We start from the raw sequence: 18,617 nt of genomic DNA, 5'->3' as shown, positions 1-18,617 counted from the left end.
GGCACCAGGCGTAAGGGGACGTGATGGACGTCTCTTTTGTGGTGGAGCGGGGGGGAGAGCGCTGGGGCTTTCATCGTTGATGGAAAATACAACGTTTGGGGATCAGGACTTGAATGGGAGGCTCTTTCGTGCTAGTAAGTATTTAGGTATGATAATCCGTGACGTCCACATGTAATGTAATGCTCAGCACTTTACATATTTGTACTACTATTTTAAGGCATACTATTTTTTTTTTAGGCATACAATGGCACTAAGTTAACGGTATAGTGTATGACGACATGAATGTAGTGAGTGAAAGAAATGTTGAATGTATTTTCTATATTTATTTATTATGTTACCTTTTTAAATGAGACCAGTACATGAGTGCACTGAATTTCGTTGTACTTCTGTCCAATGACAAATAAATATATCCTATCCTATGCTAATATAGAAAATATTTGTACAAGTATTTTCCTCGATCAACACGGATCGAGGAAAATACTTACTGTTAAGCTAAACTAAAAAGCACTTCTCTATTCATTCAACAATCATCGACTGCTGTCTCTGTCCACTGAATTGCTATAATTCTATACTAGCCTTCCTCGTTGTGCGCTAGGCTAGCAGCACTTGTAGGGCCCATCTGAAGGCTTTCTGAGGATTCTTATTTGAACATTGCCTCAGTGCGATGTTTCATTCAACAGACTACCTGTGCGTTCACCGTGTGTGTGTGTTCACCGTGTGTGTGTGCGTCCCAATTAAGGATTCCAAGCCAGCTCTCAGCTCAGACAGGCGACAACTGCAGAGAAGATCAATACCAAGAGACCCACCCTGTCTTGTCACACACACACACACACACACACACACACACACACACACACACACACACACACACACACACACACACACACACACACACACACACACACACACACACAGACAGAACCCCCCCCTTCCCACACACACACACACACACACACACACACACACCTGACTAAATGCATCATTTATGACCTCTCCAGAAGGCAACTCTCCCACTAGTAAGAAAACTCATCAGAAAGTCATAGGGTTTGGCTGTTTGTGTGTGCATGTGTGTGTGTGTATCTGTGGTCTGATGTGATTATAGAGTGATGAGTGATTTTCTCTCCCACTTTTTCTGTTACTATGGTGTGTGTGTGTGTGTGTGTGTGTGTGTGTGTGTGTGTGTGTGTGTGTGTGTGTGTGTGTGTGTGTGTGTGTGTGTGTGTGTGTGTGTGTGTGTGTGTGTAACCTACTTTTCGATCTCGCTGTTTTTACAGGTTCGCGGCACCGAGGAGGACGTGGATGAGGAGCAGGAGGAAGAGGAGGGTGCGTTGGGGTCTGCCTTGCTGCTCTCACCGTTGCTCGTCGACGGCATCTCTGGAGACACGAGGAGAACGGTGGTTTGAGGGACATTCACATCATACACACACTCGTATGTTTCTCAATTGCCGGAACACACCGAAAAGGGTGGCACAACAAGCCATTTAGGAAGTAACAATAGCACAAAACTTTTAACCCGCACCACTCCTACATTTATTACATTTGGGTTTTCACGTGTGTGCTGTGACTCACCGTCGCTGGCCCATTTGGAGAACTCTGGCGTTATTCTGGTAGTAGGCATCCCACCGCTGTTACATTCAGAGAAGAGAGAAAGGTTAGGGACTAAAGACTGCAACTCCCAAAACACCAATTTAACAAGTTAGTTATGGCAGGGTGACTCTTTGGGTTATCTATACATGCAACACATTAAGGACACACAAGGATAAAATAACAATTCAAATTACAAGAATATACCAGAAATACATATCATGGTGTCATCATCAAATACGAATCTATTAATAAACCCTGATATCAAACTTAAGCCTAGCGTACCTGTGCATGCTACGCCAGGCTACACTATGTATGTACTTCAGCACGCTTCACTATATATGTACTTGAGTATGCTAGGCTACACTATGTCCTTGTGCACTCTACGCTAGGCTAAACCATAGACCTACTTGGAACACTCTACGCTAGGCTACACCATAGACGTTGTTGAGCACGCTGGGCTAGGCTACACCATAGACGTACTTCAGCACGCTAGGCTAGGCTACACCACAGACGTACTTGAGCATGCTACGCTAGGCTAAACTATATATTTACTTGGGAACGCTACGCTATTCTACACTACTGGTACTTGAGCATGCTACGCTAGGCGACACTATATACCAGGGGTCAGCAACCTCTTCAACATGCAGGGCCAGTTTGACATTTTCTCGTAACTTAATGGGTGTGCCTTAAGCAACAATATATTAAATATTAAGCTGAATTATGACACAGCGCCAAAAAAAATATTTCCAGAAGACCTGGAATTGTATTATTTCCATATAGTCCACAACCATGCATCAACATTGTAAAGGTTTTTGTTGTTGTAATATTTGCGCCATGCAGGCTTACAAATTATAATTACATATGTCCCATCTTAAAACCTCACTTTCAGAAACTCATTCAAAAACATATTTGCACTGTGAGAAATGCAAAAAATAAGAATAGATGAGAATGTTGGAACCATCCACATCAATATCTTTAAGACATGTACAGCTTTGCAAAACCATGTGAAGGCGATACATACAGGCCACTTGCAACAATATTTTAAATATTTTCTTCTCAATTGATCCCATTTCAGAACACTCTAACTCTTTTGATCATATTTGCATTGGAAGAAATGCCCGAAACAAAAAGTGTGCCAATGATAATGCTGCAACGTGCCAGTGGTTGGGTAGGTTGCCGACCCATATTTGAACCCCGAATATGCAGGGCTATGTATTTGAACACGCTACGCTAGGCTACGCTAGGCTACACTATAGAGGTACACACTAAACTATAGACGTACTTGAGCACGGCGCCCCTCAGCGCCTCCCTCTCGCGGGCCTCGCCCTGGTCCTCGCCGGCCCCGGAGCAGGGGATGACGTCGGCCTCGGTGTACTGGGCCTTGCCGTACTCCAGCGTGTCGTCTCCGTCCACGTCCAGGTCGCCGTCGCTGTCCGCCGCACTCTCCTTGGTGCCGCACACCACGAAGCCCGTCCCTGAGGGCGAGAGAGGCAGGGAGAGGGCAGGAGAGAGAGAGGGGGGAGAGTAGGAAGGAGAGAGAGAGAGCAGGAGAAGGGGAGAGGGATAAGGATAAGGAGGAAGACATTGGTTGGAACACATTTTTTATATTGCAGTAATTTAGGACAATAGGTCATCATTCATTTTTTGATGTAATTGAAAAAAATAAACATTGATTTGTTGTGAAATTGTGTGTAGAATATAACGAATTTAGTTCAATCTAGTGCCATTTCAGACGTTTTACCCTGCATATTAACCTACGTATTAATTGATTGAAGCTCTTTCAATTTCGATCATCGATGGAAAACAATAGTATAAAAAAGTTATGAAAACTGCTGTTAAGAAAGAGAAGAGAAGAAAGGTGGGTGGGGAGGGATGGAGCGAGCAAGGAGGGCTGTGGAGTAGTAGAGGGGGGAGAGTAGGGAGGATGGAGGTGACCTGATGAAGATGGACATGTGAGCCATCCATCTTCACTCTGTGCATGTGTGTGTGTGCGCCTGAGTGTGTGTGTTTGTGGCACTTCCATAAACCCTGAGATGAACGCCCAGACAAACTCTTACCGCTGCCTGACTGCCCCTTTCAGCTCCACTTAGCAACACCAACCTGTGCGTGTGCGTGTGCGTGTGTGTACGCGCGCATCACTTTGAAGGCATCGTCCATCTCTGGTGCGTGTTTGTGCAACTGTCTGTCCTTCTGTCACTTACCCCATGTCTCAGAGAGTGTGTGTGTGTCTCTATCACTTACTCCCTGTCTGTCCAACCATGTGTAGGCAACTGATTTTCTTTCTACTCGTCTATTCAATCACACAATGCCGTGCATGTTTGTGTGTGTGAGTTTTGCTCTAGTCATAGCCTTGACAAACCTGACAGCCATGAAATTCACACCTGTCCCCCAACATTCCTCCAACGTTCCCACGTATGTCTACAGAGAGCGCCCCGCACACCAAAATAAATGAAACGAGCACAGCGCTACATGCCATGATGACACATGCTGCGCTTCATGCTAGAACATCAACCACGATCCCTCCTCTTCTCCTTCGACCTGTTCAGACCATGCATTCATCCCCTCTCCGTAAGAATCCGTAATGGTGCAAATGGAGAGAGATGGAGAGGCAGAAAGAGAGATGGCTGGAGAGAGATGGCTGGAGAGAGAGACAGAGACAGAGACAGAGACAGAGAGAGAGAGAGAGACAGAGACAGAGACAGAGACAGAGAGAGAGAGATGCAGAGACGGTGAGAGAGAGAGAGAGAGAGAGAGAGCGAGAGAGCGAGAGACAGAGACGGTGATAGAGATGCAGAGAGAGAGAGAGGGTCTGACAGGCGTTACTATAAAATAGGATAGCGGTGCGGTTGTAATACTCCGCTAATGTCGGGGCCCCATCTCCAACAGGCCCCTGGTTTTTAGCGATCCAATAAAAAGGGCCCTTTACCTTTTATTTGGTCCCGATGGCGGTGGCAGCGGGGGCCGCGGCTCGTAACATAAACCCCAACCCCGCGGTAAACGGCAAGTATGGCCCAGAGGGCAGTATTAAGGCCGTATGGGTGTGACGAGCGTTAACGCCAAAGGGATATAATATATAGACGGAGCATATCCCAGCATATTGGTGGATCATGCTCCCTTCTGCTTTTTAATATCTCCATGTCGTTAACAGACCTTCTTTATTACAAAAATGTCATAAGTAGAGAGCAGGTTCCAGAATATTGGTGTATTGTGGATCCTCTACTTAACATACACCTGCTATATTATACATATTTTAAGTAGAGGGAGCATATTATATCATATGGATGAATTATTAGAGTTGCTAATGCTAAGATAACTTATTTTCTATATATAGTTACACCGGCATGATCGTTTTGCAATATAACAACTGTACTCCGAGTACAGATGTAATTCAATTATAAAATGTTGAGTTTCTGTCTTGAGTGCTAATGCAACTCTACGCTCAGATTAGGGGCTGTGCTACCCACAATGCACTATGGTTGGGAGAAGCTGGAAGACACGAGAGTGACGGGCTGTGAATTGCAGAGCGTTTCATCAGCCAAGCGGCAAATGGGCGGTTCGAGACAGACCGCACGCTAATGTGAGAGGGAGGGGGAGCGAGAGAGAGAGCGGGGCCTGAGGTGGAGAGAGGAGGAGATCGTTGGTAATCAAATCAATGGATCGAAATATGGATCCTGTGGCCGGTTGGTGACAACAGCAAGTGGAATTTAACTTTCGGACGATTGCTACGGACAGGGAATAAATCTTGATCATGCACAGAAGGTTCAAAGTTCGGCAAAAAAATTGTTTATCAAATAAATTTCGTACCTAATGTCTAATGAACAGCTTTTTATTATTGATCGTAAACTGGTAAACGACCACAAGTCTACAGCCTGGAAAACCAACAAAGGTTTGAGACGGGAATTGGACAGTGGAAATCTGAGAAGTGACAGTTGCTACGGTCCACCCGGATCACCTGATGGGTAGATATGTATGTACGTTACGGGGTCTTACAGGCGTGCGGTCGTCCGTGGGCACACGCACACACTTGGTCTTTCCCTCCGGTGTGTGTGTGCTTGAGCGCATGCTAGTGAACATGCCGTGTGACTATCTGTCCCTCTAAGCAGTGTTGGCAGGCCAATCTAATCTAGCCGGCGAAAGGTCAGAGTCACTTTAACTGCCTTTCACTCACAGTGCACACTGCCACACACACACACTGACAGAATGCCCCACACACAGACACTGACACACACAAACACAACCATCCTCTTCCAGTTCCTCCACCCATTCCCTCTTTTAAGCTTATTTAACCCTTGGATTCCTCCTCTCCTTTTCCCTCTTTCTTCTGTCGATATTCTTCCCTCCATCTCACAATACATCCACTGTTATTTTCTTATTCTACTGCTTTTCTCTAAGGACTTTCCAGTGTTTAAACACTTTTTGTGCCATTGTCTGGCTATATAGTGATTATTTACTATTAAATAAAAGGCACCCTATCCCAATGGTGTGTTTCTCACTGGTAAGTTAGTATTAAACAATTATACATAGCAGATTGAGCACAAAAAAACATTACATTTAACACGCAGAGGCTTTTCGCCAAGGTAGCCAAAGAACAATTGGCCAAAAGCAGAAGAGAAACAACCACAAACATAACAAACATGTTTTTCTCTGTACAATGTCATCTAAAGTTATAACGACAATTGAGCACACAAAATGTCCGCCTGGGGTGCCCCTTAATTACAGATACACATATCAGCTCCCCCCTTTCCACTGCCTGTGTAGCCTGCACGTTAATAAGACAAGGGGCAATCAATACAAGGGTGCGCGTGCGCGCGCGCACACACATTTCTAAAGCCGCCTCATGCATATCGTTGACTCTCGACACGCCAACTACACGTGTTCCCTCCGCCAGGTAACACGCTTCCTGACATTAACACGGGACACTTCCAATCTACATACTTGTCGCCGTGGTTACCCCCCAGTGATCTAAAGAGAGAGGGATGGAGAGGGTTGGGGGAGGAGGGCGATCAAAGGACACGTCAGACAGCCTCGGGAGCCCAGATCGACCCGATCGGGCGGCCTCGGGTGACACCCCGTTGCCATAGCAATTATCGTGACCGCTCGGAGAGAGCGAGAGAGATGCAGGAGGGGGGCGAGGCATGGCAAAGGTCAGTGCGCTATCGTTGTGCCATTTACAGGTCAGGGATGGGGAAACACAAAGAGATGAGACGGCCATCTTTGAAGTCCTTTTTCAAAGCAGCCCCCCTCGACATCTGCTCTTTCCTTCAGGCCATCTTCAGCCGTAATCCCTCTTCCTCTCCCTCGGTCCCCCCTCTCCATCTCTTAAGGGCCCCCCTGTTATCCAGAGCGGGGATCTGTCTGTGAGTCTGTCTTCCAATCGCTACACTCACTGATGGTCAGACATGATGAAACGTTGAGAGCCGTCCGCCCGGCTGCCTGTCTAGATGCTGTGTGGGTCCTTATCTCGCAGTGAAAATACTTCACGCCAAGATGACATGAAGCACGGGCGAGTTTCCCCCAATGAAAGCAGAAGACGTGACATTCTGCCAGACGTTTCTACAACGACTCAAAAGCAGACAAGTTTAAAAAAATATATAAAAAATGAATAAAGCAACACTTGCCAACTTTGTTAAAGAGTGAAAGTGTAGAGTTACGGGGGGAACCTGTGATGTTCTGTACTAATAGATAGGCAACTTCTACCTCCAGCAAAGCAGGGAGGAACAGGCACAGCCACACACACACACACACACACAGGGGAGAGATGTCTCAGCTTCTGCCAAAATGGCTCTTTGAAGCCCAGTAAGCTGGAGAGATACAGGGAAGTGTCTCACTCACTCTCCCCCCTCAACCCGGCCCCCCTCCCTCTCCCACACACACAGAAGCATGTTGAAGTTGAATCACAACCTGAGCTTGTTCGATTTCCACTCCCCTCCCCAGGCTGCCTGCTCCTGTCTTTGGATGGTGGGGGGGGGGGTTCTCTTAAAAAGCCCCCCGCCTCCCATGTCTAGCAGCCGGCTTTCTTCAGGGTTCTCAAAGAGAGGCTGCTGGCGCTTCAGAGAGATAGACCCTGCTTTATCCTGCCCGAAGACCACCCCCCACCCCCCACGGTCCTCACACACACACACACACACACACACACACACACACACACAGACCATCTCCGCATCCCTCAGCTCAAGGGAGACCCAGCTGGCTCCAGCCGTGTGTTTGTGTGTGTGTGCTTTTGAACCACAGGATCTTTTAAGGAGGAAAATCCACCTTCTGAGTGGACCTACACATGTGCGTGTGTGCGTGCGTGCGTGGTTGTCTTGTGTTTCAAGTCTCCCCTGTGTGTGGTCTCCTTGGGGGGCACATCTGTGGTCCGTGTCACATCACACAGCGGCCCATTAGAGAACAGCAGAAGGGTCCTGTCCACCCCCTTAAACACTCAACACTAAACACAGGCTCAATGAGGGACAGAGAGAGAGGACTGTCACTCCCTCGTTCCCCCAACCTGCTACTGCTGTTTGTCTGCGCTTTAGTTGGGATTTCAACATTGATCTGCCTCCTCTGCTCCTGTGACAGAGGTGTGAGTGTTTGTGCCTGTGTGTTAAATGGGGTTGGGCAGGGGGTAGGTGAAGCTAACTGTGTGTGTGTGTGTGTGTGTGTGTGTGTGTGTGTGTGTGTGTGTGTGTGTGTGTGTGTGTGTGTGTGTGTGTGTGTGTGTGTGTGTGTGTGTGTGTGTGTTTAAACAACAGATCGAACAGGGATGGCGGAAAGAGGAGAGAGATAAAAGTGGAGTAGGAACTGTGAAAAAGGGGGAGGCTCTAACAATTTCATCCTCACACATCGTGAAAGCTCACACACACACACACACACACACACACACACACACACACACACACACACACACACACACACACACACACACACACACACACACACACACACACACACACACACACACACTTCAAAGTAACTCAATGGATGAGACTACAAGCGTGGCCTAGGAAAGATGTTGGAAATGTCTCTTGTTTGTTTTGTGATTTCATTCTACTTTACATCTGTTTTAGGATTTGTACAATTATTAATAAGCCGACGGCACCAAAACGTTTATATTGGAATCTGAAAATGTTTGAATGAATTATGAATCAGAGAAAATATTTGAGAGATCCACATTCAGGAAAACAACAGGAGATTGAGAGTAAGATGTAGGGGGACATTTTTTGCGTGTGTGTGGTGTGCATGTGTGTGTCAAGAGGGCAGTCTCTGTGGTCCCTTGTGGCCTGCTCCTGGGTCCAGTTCTATAATTGCATTGCAGGGCCAATGTGGTCCTACACACCCGCCCCAACACACACTACTCGCACGCACGCACGCAAACTGTCGCACTCGCACAAACACACGGCAGGTCAATCGCCCAGCTAAATGTGTTTTCCTTGGCCTGGCTTAGGGAGCAGTACAGGGGGGGAGGGGGGGCAGCTCCGGTGGTCAACCATTACAGCTCCCCAGTCGCCATCAGCCCTACTTCAGGAGAGCCAACGCTGCTGCGACAGACAGAACCAAGGCCAGATAACAACAGCGAAAGAGCCAAATGGAAGGACAAAGAGAGAGAGAGAGAGGGGGTGGATCGAGGGAGATGGAGCTGAGCACACAGCTTGAAGGGTCATCGCCATCATCATCATCACGACGGTGGCCTTTATCTTTATAGGCAATCTCTTCACCCTGATAGCATTCCCCTGTTTTATTAGCATCCACAGGCTAACCACACAGCACTAATTTTGTGTGTGTGTGTGTGTGTGTGTGTGTGTGTGTGTGTGTGTGTGTGTGTGTGTGTGTGTGTGTGTGTGTGTGTGTGTGTGTGTGTGTGTGTGTGTGTGTGTGTGTACCTCTGAAGCCTCCCTCCAGCAGCGCGGTGGCTCGGATCCTCTTTTGCCCCGCCCACTCGTACTCCTCGAAGCCCCGCCCATTCTCGCCATCGGCAGAGTCGTCGTCGCCGAACGCGCCCTCGCGCTGATGTCACAACACAACACACCACAGGTCAATACAGGTGACATCAAAGGGCGGTAGGTCAAACACTACAACTATACAGCTGATCTGTTATGCAACAAGTTTTTAACAGATCGATTCAAGACTACAAAAATAATGCTACAAATTTATGTTTATGCTTATTTATATTATATCAATACCGTAGAGGGTTCACTCTCACAATGTATTTTCCAATAAAGTTGTATTAAAAAACAATTGTTATAACAACAAATAAATGTTGTGTTTGGTAAGTGTTTGGTTGGTCTAATGCTGGTTAGTGATTCGACAGATCAGAATTTATAGGAAAGAGGGAGATTATTCACTTCATTAACAAACAGTGATGCTTGTTGATTGGCTAATAGAATAACAGAGAGTGAAATGGTTGCCCACCAGACACACTGCTGTGATTGGTCAACCACAACGAGCTAATCAATCGCAATTAGTACAAATTCCCCACACTGAAAAACAGTGATCATCCCATCTACTAACACCACAGTCGCCATCAGTTCAAATCTATACAGGAGGTACAGAGGGTTAAAGCGGTTTATTCTAGGCATGCCATTGGTCGACTTCTACAAGGAAAGAGGTGATTGGTGGGAATCCTTCCGGAGAGAGAGAAGTGCTGAGGGGGCTGTAGGGACTGGTGGAGGACGGTGATAGGTGGGAATAAAGAGAAAGAGGAGGGGTGCTTGTGCTTGGACGTCGGCTACCTGGATAAGGCATTGTTCCACATGTCTACTCATCTCCTCCTCGCTCCCAGCCAATGGCACGCTGCACAGCGGACATACCTGTCCCCCTTCCTCTGGCTTCCTCCTCTTCATCTTTCCTATACGGGCTGGAGGAAGAGCGACAGGGGAGAGACACATGGTCAGCATCATCAACCCGTACAGCCCTACATTCTCAACGGGTGTAACAGATACACACCTGCAGGCAGTAGAGAGCCGGTCAAATGGAATAGTGAGTGTCGGCGGTAAAACGTCAACATATACACTGTCAACAAGCTGCCTGTGGTTGTAAACATACTATGGACACGTTGACCTCCATAAAAACATGTATATTCAGTGAATTAAGTGCGTCCGATTCTGGCAACAGACGTATGTAGGAGGTTATGTTGAAGAAAGCTTATATCGACATGCAGCCTATGGTTCTCTAGCATCTCCCCCACCTCTCTCGCTCTACTCTTATACCCTCTTACTTCCTTCCTGTTCATTACTCCTTATTCCTCCCTCTGTCCATTCAATACTCCGCTTTCCTATCAAATCTAGCAGACTCTTCCTCCTCCCTCTATCCCATCACACACTATGATTATATATATATATATATATATATATATATATATCTCAAATTAGAGATTTAACAGCATAGAACAGAGTAGGCCGTTAAGCCCTGAATCCTCTGTAGGTTTTGCTAAATGCTAATAGTGCGGCGGTGCAGGAACATAAACTTTAGATGAACCCCCAGGAGGAGGGGGTAAAGGGGCAAAATGTCCCTCTTAATACAGGGGCTGAAAACTAGTGTGCTATGAGGGTAGTGGCTGGATTTGGATAAATGATAGACAAGAGCATTCCAAGTCGTATTCCTCAATGGTTTCTCATTCAGCTTCTTATTTGTTTTCACTTTTGTGGATACAACAAACGGGGCAGGATGAATTATAAAATATTATCTAGTTGGTAAGTATCCATTTGCTGCAACATATGGGTACTATAATTATGGACACACAGAGTTACTATTTAATCACTACTATTCAATCTAGTCATGCGAACAGGCTCAATCTGGCAGGGCATTATCAATGTATAATAATAACATAGAAATGAATCTAGCCCTATTTTCAGTTGACGAAAAAAAATAATTTTCATAAAAAGAAAGCTCAAAACAATGAATAGTATTTGTCTGTGTCTGTATTAATTCTAAGTATTTACTTTAAGTAATAGGTATTTATTATTTTCATTCTCAATGCACTTCTTAAAACAATTTAGAAATGTATATTTCTCAATAAATTGAATGTGTAATAACAACAGCATAACGACTATTGGGACACATTTCGTTGTGATGTGGTTTAGTGAGATGGAAAAGAAAAATACATAAAAAGTTTAGATTATGAATGGGGGTGTAATATAGGATGAATATACATACCATTCAGTCTTGTTTGCCTATTAGCCCGCACTCGTAAAAACGTCTGCAAATACAGAGAAAGGAAAGAGAAAACATGAACATTAGGTGTGGCTCAATCGATATAAAACAGTGATATGGTGATATGCAGCTTTTTAAGGTAAGATTGCATTGGATGCTGAAGGGATATCATGGCCAGAGAAGTAAACAAAAACCTACATGTCTTTTCTTGCCCTCGACCTCCTCCATAACAGAGCTGTCAAGTTTCATTTAAACATTTTATGCCGCTAAAACGCACTAGAGAAAACTTGCCATGAACGGCCGACGAAGTTGTATACCACTTTAAATATAATGTTGAGAGTATAATATTAAACGGATGGTAAAGGATTTAAAGTTGCGCTTCGGTCGGCATATACAACATTGCCAGACGCCATGTTGGCTTGTTTTGATCATGTGACTTCGATGGACGTCGTGTTATTTTTCTATTCGGTCACTAGGGGGCAGCAAGACATTAGGGGAGTCGTCTGTCTGCGGTGGCTCATTAAAGGAGTCTAAAATAGTTTGACTGTTTGTAATCCAATATATAATTTTTAATATTAATATGAATAAAATATCTATATATGAATATATATTACCTATATATATGTTTATATATATAAATAAATAACCAAAATGGTAATTATTTATAATACCCTTTTCTATTGTATTTAAAATAGTAATAAGTGTTCTGTGTGTGTGTGTGTGTGTGTTTTTACTTGTGTGTGGGGAGGGATCTCAAAGCATTTTACAGGTGCCCTCTCGTTGACACGGCAACAGCAAGTGGGCACTTGGTTCAGTCCTCCCCCTCACCCCCAACCCCCGCACTCATAATAATAACTACGGACTCTTGAATTAGCCGCCCTATTCTCTGTCCCAACGCTATTACGCCACGCACACGCCATTACCGCACGCACACGCACGCACACACGGCAAGAGGCAACCGACAGGTCAGGTTGTTTGGAGAGCCACGGTGGAGAGTGTGAGAAAATAAAAGGTAGCAAGAGATTGCGGCATCAGATTTAAATGGATAAGAAGAGAGAGAGAGGGAATGAGACCGATAGAGAGAGAGAGAGAGAGAGAGAGAGAGAGAGAGAGAGAGAGAGAGAGATGGATAGAGTGAAGAGCGGAAGTGATGAGAAAATAGATGAGGAATGAGTAAGGGAAGACAGGTGAGAAAAAGTGTTGCGTATGTGTTTTGCAATTCCATGGGTGGTAGGTATAAGTGAGCGCCATTGACTTAATCATTTGTATAAAATAAGGAGATTTCAGCAGTTTCACTTAATGAGAAGATCTACTTCACCGCCATAAGGGCCTAGCGATCCGTGTCATGGGCGTGTGCGCGGTACGGCCAATGCTGGTCAGCGAGGAGCTAATAGTTGTGATATTTTATGGTGTGTAATGGGCTGGGGGGGGGGGGGGCACACCCACTTAACCCCCTCTTCATACATCACAGTGTTAAACCATTCAGTCCCCCAGGAAACCAACTTTTTTTCCAATATAAAAATCACTCTAATAACTGGATAATATCCTAAACATATCTCCACACAGCGTGGACGTGCTCTTTTGCAGGGCGTGGCATCGACCACCTCCATCCACAGTCTAACTGAGCTGCGTGCAAACACATCGCCACAACACGTCAAACACATTGTCACAAAGTGTTCTCTCGCTGTACACTTGGAGCTTCAGTGTGTGTTCTTTACGTGTTGTGTAGTTGTGTGTTTGGCCCCTGAGTGTCTGTGTGTAACAGCTACCTGTTGTGTTGCTGTGTTCTGGTTCATCCGCTGTAGTATGTAACAGTCCCGTGTTGTGCATGATTGTGTTTTGCTTAGTGTGTAACACTTGTGTACTTAAACAGATTCATTCTGGGTTGTGTATAAGGCCCCTGGGCCCTGGGGGCCTCCATCTCTATCTGTCCCCAGGGGTCAAATGGGGGTTATGGCTGTTGGTACGGACCCCTACTCTGAGCAGCCGCGGGGGGGGGGGGGGGGGGGGGGGGGGGGGGGGGGGTGGGGGGGGTTAAATCCCTCCTGCCAATCTGCTCCTCAGCTAAATATATTGTCAAGGATAATGCGAAGGGGATGTTATGTGTGTAATGGTTGTGTTGTGTGTGTTTATGTAAGTGGGGTTTTGTGTGTTGTGATGCATGAACGTGTATTTTTGTGTGTCTGTGTGTGTTGGTTTGTATTTGTTTTAGCGTAAGCAAGTGTCTATGTCCTATTTTGGCGTGCATGTCTGTGTCATACTTGTGTCCAGGTGTTTCGGTATATGTTCAGTGGTGTGTGTGTTTGGGTCGGTGTATATGTTCAGTGGTGTGTGTGTTTGGGTCGGTGTATATGTTCAGTGGTGTGTGTGTTTGGGTCGGTGTATATGTTCAGTGGTGTGTGTGTTAGGGTGCCGGTACGTAAGTAAGTAGAAGCTGGATCGTAATTAGGATTTGTGCTCAATCATGATTGGCTGAACGGGAGCCAGTCATTGCCTAAAGCACAATGCGTATAAAAGCCATTTACCACAAATCTCTCTGGCTGAATAGGGCTGGCCACACACTGGAGTAGATACCAGGTTATTAACGCCGTCCAGGCCTGGGAATGTCTATATATATATTGGAGTCAGATCTGGTGGTGTGATTGTGAGGGACAGGGGATGAGAACACGTGTTTTCTGGGTCCACCAGGAGTTTCTAAACCTAGGCGTCTTGGAGTGGGGGAATCCAATGTTCTCGACTTAAACAGCGACCCCTGACCTCTAAGGGGGTTTCAAAAAGGAGCGTTTGCACCATGGGTGAAAACTGATAGGTGTGTGTTTAGAGAAAGAGAGACAGAGACGGAGAGAGTGTGTGCATACAGTTGTATGTGTGCGTGTGCGTGTGTGTGTGTGTGTGTGTGTGTGTGTGTGTGTGTGTGTGTGTGTGTGTGTGTGTGTGTGTGTGTATGTGACCTGGTATCTGTCGGAGTGGTGGGCGTCTTCTGAGGACATGGGTGAGACCACCGGGGACTCTCCCTCACGCTTGATGTGGACCGACAACAGCAACGACTGGAGAGAGAGAGAGAGAGAGAGAGAGAGAGAGAGAGAGACAGAGAGAGAGAGAGAGAGAGAGAGAGACAGAGAGAGAGAGAGAGAGAGATGGGGATAGAGAGAGAAGGGAATAAAGTTAGTAAAAGCTAGTAATCTGTACTTCAGAATACTAAATTAAGTTAATTAACATGCTAGACAATTGCATGGCTGCCCCTAGCAAGGGCCCGATATCATCGTAGCGACGGCATCCTGAGGGTCACAGAACTCAGAGGTGACTGTCTCTGACTGTCTATTAAAGCCCTTCGCTGATGAGAGCTGGTTTTTACAAGGTGCTAAGAGGAGTCTAGAATGGAGGGATGAGACGGAGGAGGAGGAGAGGACACATATCGAGAGGAGATGGAGAATGCTAACTCTGACATTATGGGATGCGCTTTTTGCCCATAATGCATTGAAATTCAGACAAAAAATCAATTCCTTGTTTGCTAAAAATGAATGCAATGAATAAACAAATGTAGCCGTGTGCTCGGATATACACATGCATGAATTGATGATGTTGTTCATTATATATATATATATATATATATATATATATATATATATATATATATATATATATATATTTATATATATATATTTATACATTCCCCTGTGTTGCGTCGTGCTATTTTCCTTTACGAGGGTGTGATGATATATTTGTGCTTCCAGTCGTCTCCTATTAATCAGCGTGTTGGGCCGGAATACAGGGGCTGAGGGCAGACATCCCATAATCTAATCATAATATGTGAGGAATGACCAACCCACGGGGCTGCCACGGCAAATTACACACCACACACTGCCCCTTTATGCCTGCGTGCACGTGTATGCGTGAGTGTGTAAGTGAATTCAAAATGTTTTCATAAGTGTGGAAGGTCCGACCTTTGACCTGTCACAGACCAGAGCATACCGCTACATTAAACCGCAACATGCTTTCTCCGTAGCCATTAAAGTCCTTTCCAAACTCCTCCAAACTTTGCAGAAATGGCCTTTCAGGCAATCGTTTTATCGGCATGAAGGGTGTTTTGCATGCTCCGTGTGTAGAGAGGCTGTGTCGTCTTTGTGCCGTGTGATCCTGAATATATATTAGGGTCTGTGCGTGTGTGTGTGTGTGTGTGTGTGTGTGTGTGTGTGTGTGTGTGTGTGTGTGTGTGTGTGTGTGTGTGTATGTGTGTGTTGATATCCTGTCTTGGCCACCCCTCCCCTCCCCCCCCTGGTGGATTACCAGCCATCAGACAAGACATCCAGGGTGGGATCGCAGGAGGCTGGCCCAGGCAGGCCTCTCGGCCCAGGGAAGGAGATGCGTTGGGGGGGGGTTAATCTCCGGCACGTCCCCGGCGGACGGCGACGGTGCCGGGCAGAGTGGAGGAATAGAAAATTCCATCCAAAGCCGGTGTGCTCCCGAAAAGATCCCTCTCTATTTGCGACACGCGCCTGCCGCGGAATACTAACGGAACGCACCGGCATGCACGGTCACGGCCGCACACTCGCTCCTCGTGCACTCGCCCACAACCCTGCATGTGGGTGTGTGTGTGTGTTGGTGCGTGTGTGTGGGTTGGTGGGTAGGTGTGTGAGTGTGTGTGTGTGTGTGTGTGTGTGTGTGTGAGTGTATGTGTATGTGTGTGTGTGGGGTGTGTATGTGTGTGTGTCAGGGTAGGTGTGTGTGTGGGAGCGAAGGGGCTCTGGTTTTGTACAAAGTGGCGCTGTAGGGATGAGCCGTGCTCAAAGCGCAGGTCAGGACCCTTTCTGGGTGAGCGCTTCCCAAATTATTCTTCATCCGCCACCAAACTATTCGGGATGCGAAAGGTCACGGACAAGATGGTGGATCAGACCGAGCCGTGAGGTCGCCGTCATCAAGGAAAGGTTTAATTAATATCCCCTTCACCCCGATGACAGGAATCAGGACTATAGAATAACACGACATCTATTGGTTGGTGTGTAATGCAGCTGCCTTCATTTAACTCTGCAGACATATTGTGTTGAAACAGAGATTTACAAGAGTCACTTTGTGATTACATATGGATGGAAACATAAAATGTGGTGTTATAATATGTGGTTCTATAAAAGTGTATAACTGTATAAAACGGGATGAAGGTGAATATTTATAACGTCACATAAGGATATCCAATGATATATGATTATATGTAACGATATGTGCATAAGTAATGCTATGTAAGGATATACAGTGTTGTACGATTACATGTAATGATAGGTGATGATATGTCAGATGAGAGGAGGGGAGATGAGTGAATGTGGACCCCCTAATAGAATCAGAGCCAGACCCTCTAAATGAATGGAGATATCAAAATGTCACTTTTTATCCGTCTGTGGTAATGAGACCCCGCCAGACACACAGAAACCCGGGCTTATCGTCCTCACCTTGGGGGTCCCTGGAGTCGCAGAGCCGTCCTTAGAAGATGGGTTTTTACTGCAAAACAAAGAGAGAGAGAGAGACAGAGGGAGAGAGAGAGAGGTAAGGATATATCAGTATCGCACAACCCTTTATTTGCCATCTGTTATCTTCTGTCGTTCAGTGTCCCTTATATATTCCAATTTCTCATTTTCAAAGTCTGTCCCTCTATCTACCATTCTCTTCGTCTTCCTTGGAGTGCAGCAGGAGGATGAGGAAGGTACACAGACACACTGAAGATAGAGTAGATCTGTCCACGGAGGAGCGACGAAGGACTTTCAAATGATCTCAAGTTCTGTTGGGATGTTTGACCGTCTCAACCTTGATAGACTTTATCTGTGTATCTGTGTGTCTGTCTGTGTCGGTTTCTGTCTCTCTCTCTCACACACACACACACACACACACACACACACACACACACACACACACACACACACACACACACACACACACACACACACACACACACACAGACACACACACACACACACACACACACACACACACACATACAGGCCAAACAGCCATCCATACAAATCCGTAGAGAGGGGGTGGATTCAAGATGGCCGTCGTAGATTGCACACCGTGTGACATCAGCGTCTTGATGGCGATGGCTCTCAGCGTTCACTGACACCTGGGATTGTTTCCTATCTCTCCTCTGCCTCCCCTCCCCCGCCTCCCCCTTCCCCCTCTTCTCTTCTTCTACATCTCCGCTCTGACATGTTTGAGTATGCATGGATTATTTTTTGTTATCAGTGTGTGTGTGTGTGTGTGTGTGTGTGTGTGTGTGTGTGTGTGTGTGAATGTGTGTGTTTGTGTATGCTTTCGTTGTTCGATTGAACGCAGGCCTGTGTATCTGAGTGTGTGTGTGTGTGTGTGTGTGTGTGTGTGTGTGTGTGTGTGTGTGTGTGTGTGTGTGTGTTTTTGAGTGTGTGTGTGTGTGTGTGTGTGTGTGTGTGAGACACGGTGCACAGGCTATGTTTGAGCGTAAGGATGTGTTTGAGAATCTATGTCAATCGCACATGTGTGAATAAGCGTGCATGTGAGAGTCTACAGATGTCTGTGTGTGTGTATGTGCGTGTGTGTGTGTGCGTGCGTGTGTGTGTGTGTGTGTCAGGATATCGGTTTCTGTGTGAGAGAGCTGAACGGCAGCCTTACCTCTGCCAACAAAGAGAATAAACATCGTCGACACACTCGAGCTGGCATGTAATGCCCCCTCCCAATCTCTCTCTCTCTCTCTCTCTGTCTGTCTCTCTCCCTCTCCTCTCTCACATTTATTCATGACCAGGGAACCTGAGAGACGCGTCAACCACAACAAGAGCCCTGCCCGCCTGTTGATGCTGTCAAACAAACGTAGGCGGGAATGGAGAGAGAGAGAGATGCAGAGACAGGGAGAGAAGGAGATGCAGAGAGGGAGAGAGAGGGAG

The 18,617-nt window shown here is 46.2% G+C and overlaps 1 protein-coding gene across 6 annotated transcripts in view; it reads right to left on the bottom strand.

Moving 5' to 3' along the window:
* The window catches only part of rnf220a (ring finger protein 220a), a 37,583-nt gene that overhangs the window by 14,329 nt on the left and 4,637 nt on the right, over nucleotides 1-18,617 (bottom strand). For 2 of the 6 annotated variants that reach the window (XM_030363466.1, XM_030363469.1), the window contains exons 2-9: nucleotides 17,160-17,208; nucleotides 14,670-14,765; nucleotides 11,722-11,764; nucleotides 10,377-10,423; nucleotides 9,450-9,573; nucleotides 2,870-3,062; nucleotides 1,570-1,625; nucleotides 1,251-1,374 (exon numbers count right to left, since the gene is read on the bottom strand). In XM_030363466.1, the coding sequence (XP_030219326.1) occupies nucleotides 1,251-1,374; nucleotides 1,570-1,625; nucleotides 2,870-3,062; nucleotides 9,450-9,573; nucleotides 10,377-10,423; nucleotides 11,722-11,764; nucleotides 14,670-14,765; nucleotides 17,160-17,208 (732 nt within the window). Of the gene's footprint in view, nucleotides 1-1,250; nucleotides 1,375-1,569; nucleotides 1,626-2,869; nucleotides 3,063-9,449; nucleotides 9,574-10,298; nucleotides 10,424-11,721; nucleotides 11,765-11,916; nucleotides 12,163-14,669; nucleotides 14,766-17,159; nucleotides 17,209-18,617 lie in introns of those variants that run through there. The other 4 variants (XM_030363465.1, XM_030363467.1, XM_030363468.1 and 1 more) reach the window with 3 other exon arrangements.

Source organism: Gadus morhua, chromosome 8 (assembly GCF_902167405.1).
Source record: "Gadus morhua chromosome 8, gadMor3.0, whole genome shotgun sequence".
In the NCBI taxonomy this organism is placed as follows: Eukaryota; Metazoa; Chordata; class Actinopteri; order Gadiformes; family Gadidae; genus Gadus; species Gadus morhua.
Note: the sequence above shows the minus strand (reverse complement) of the source record. Positions and strands in the feature narration are given on the sequence as shown.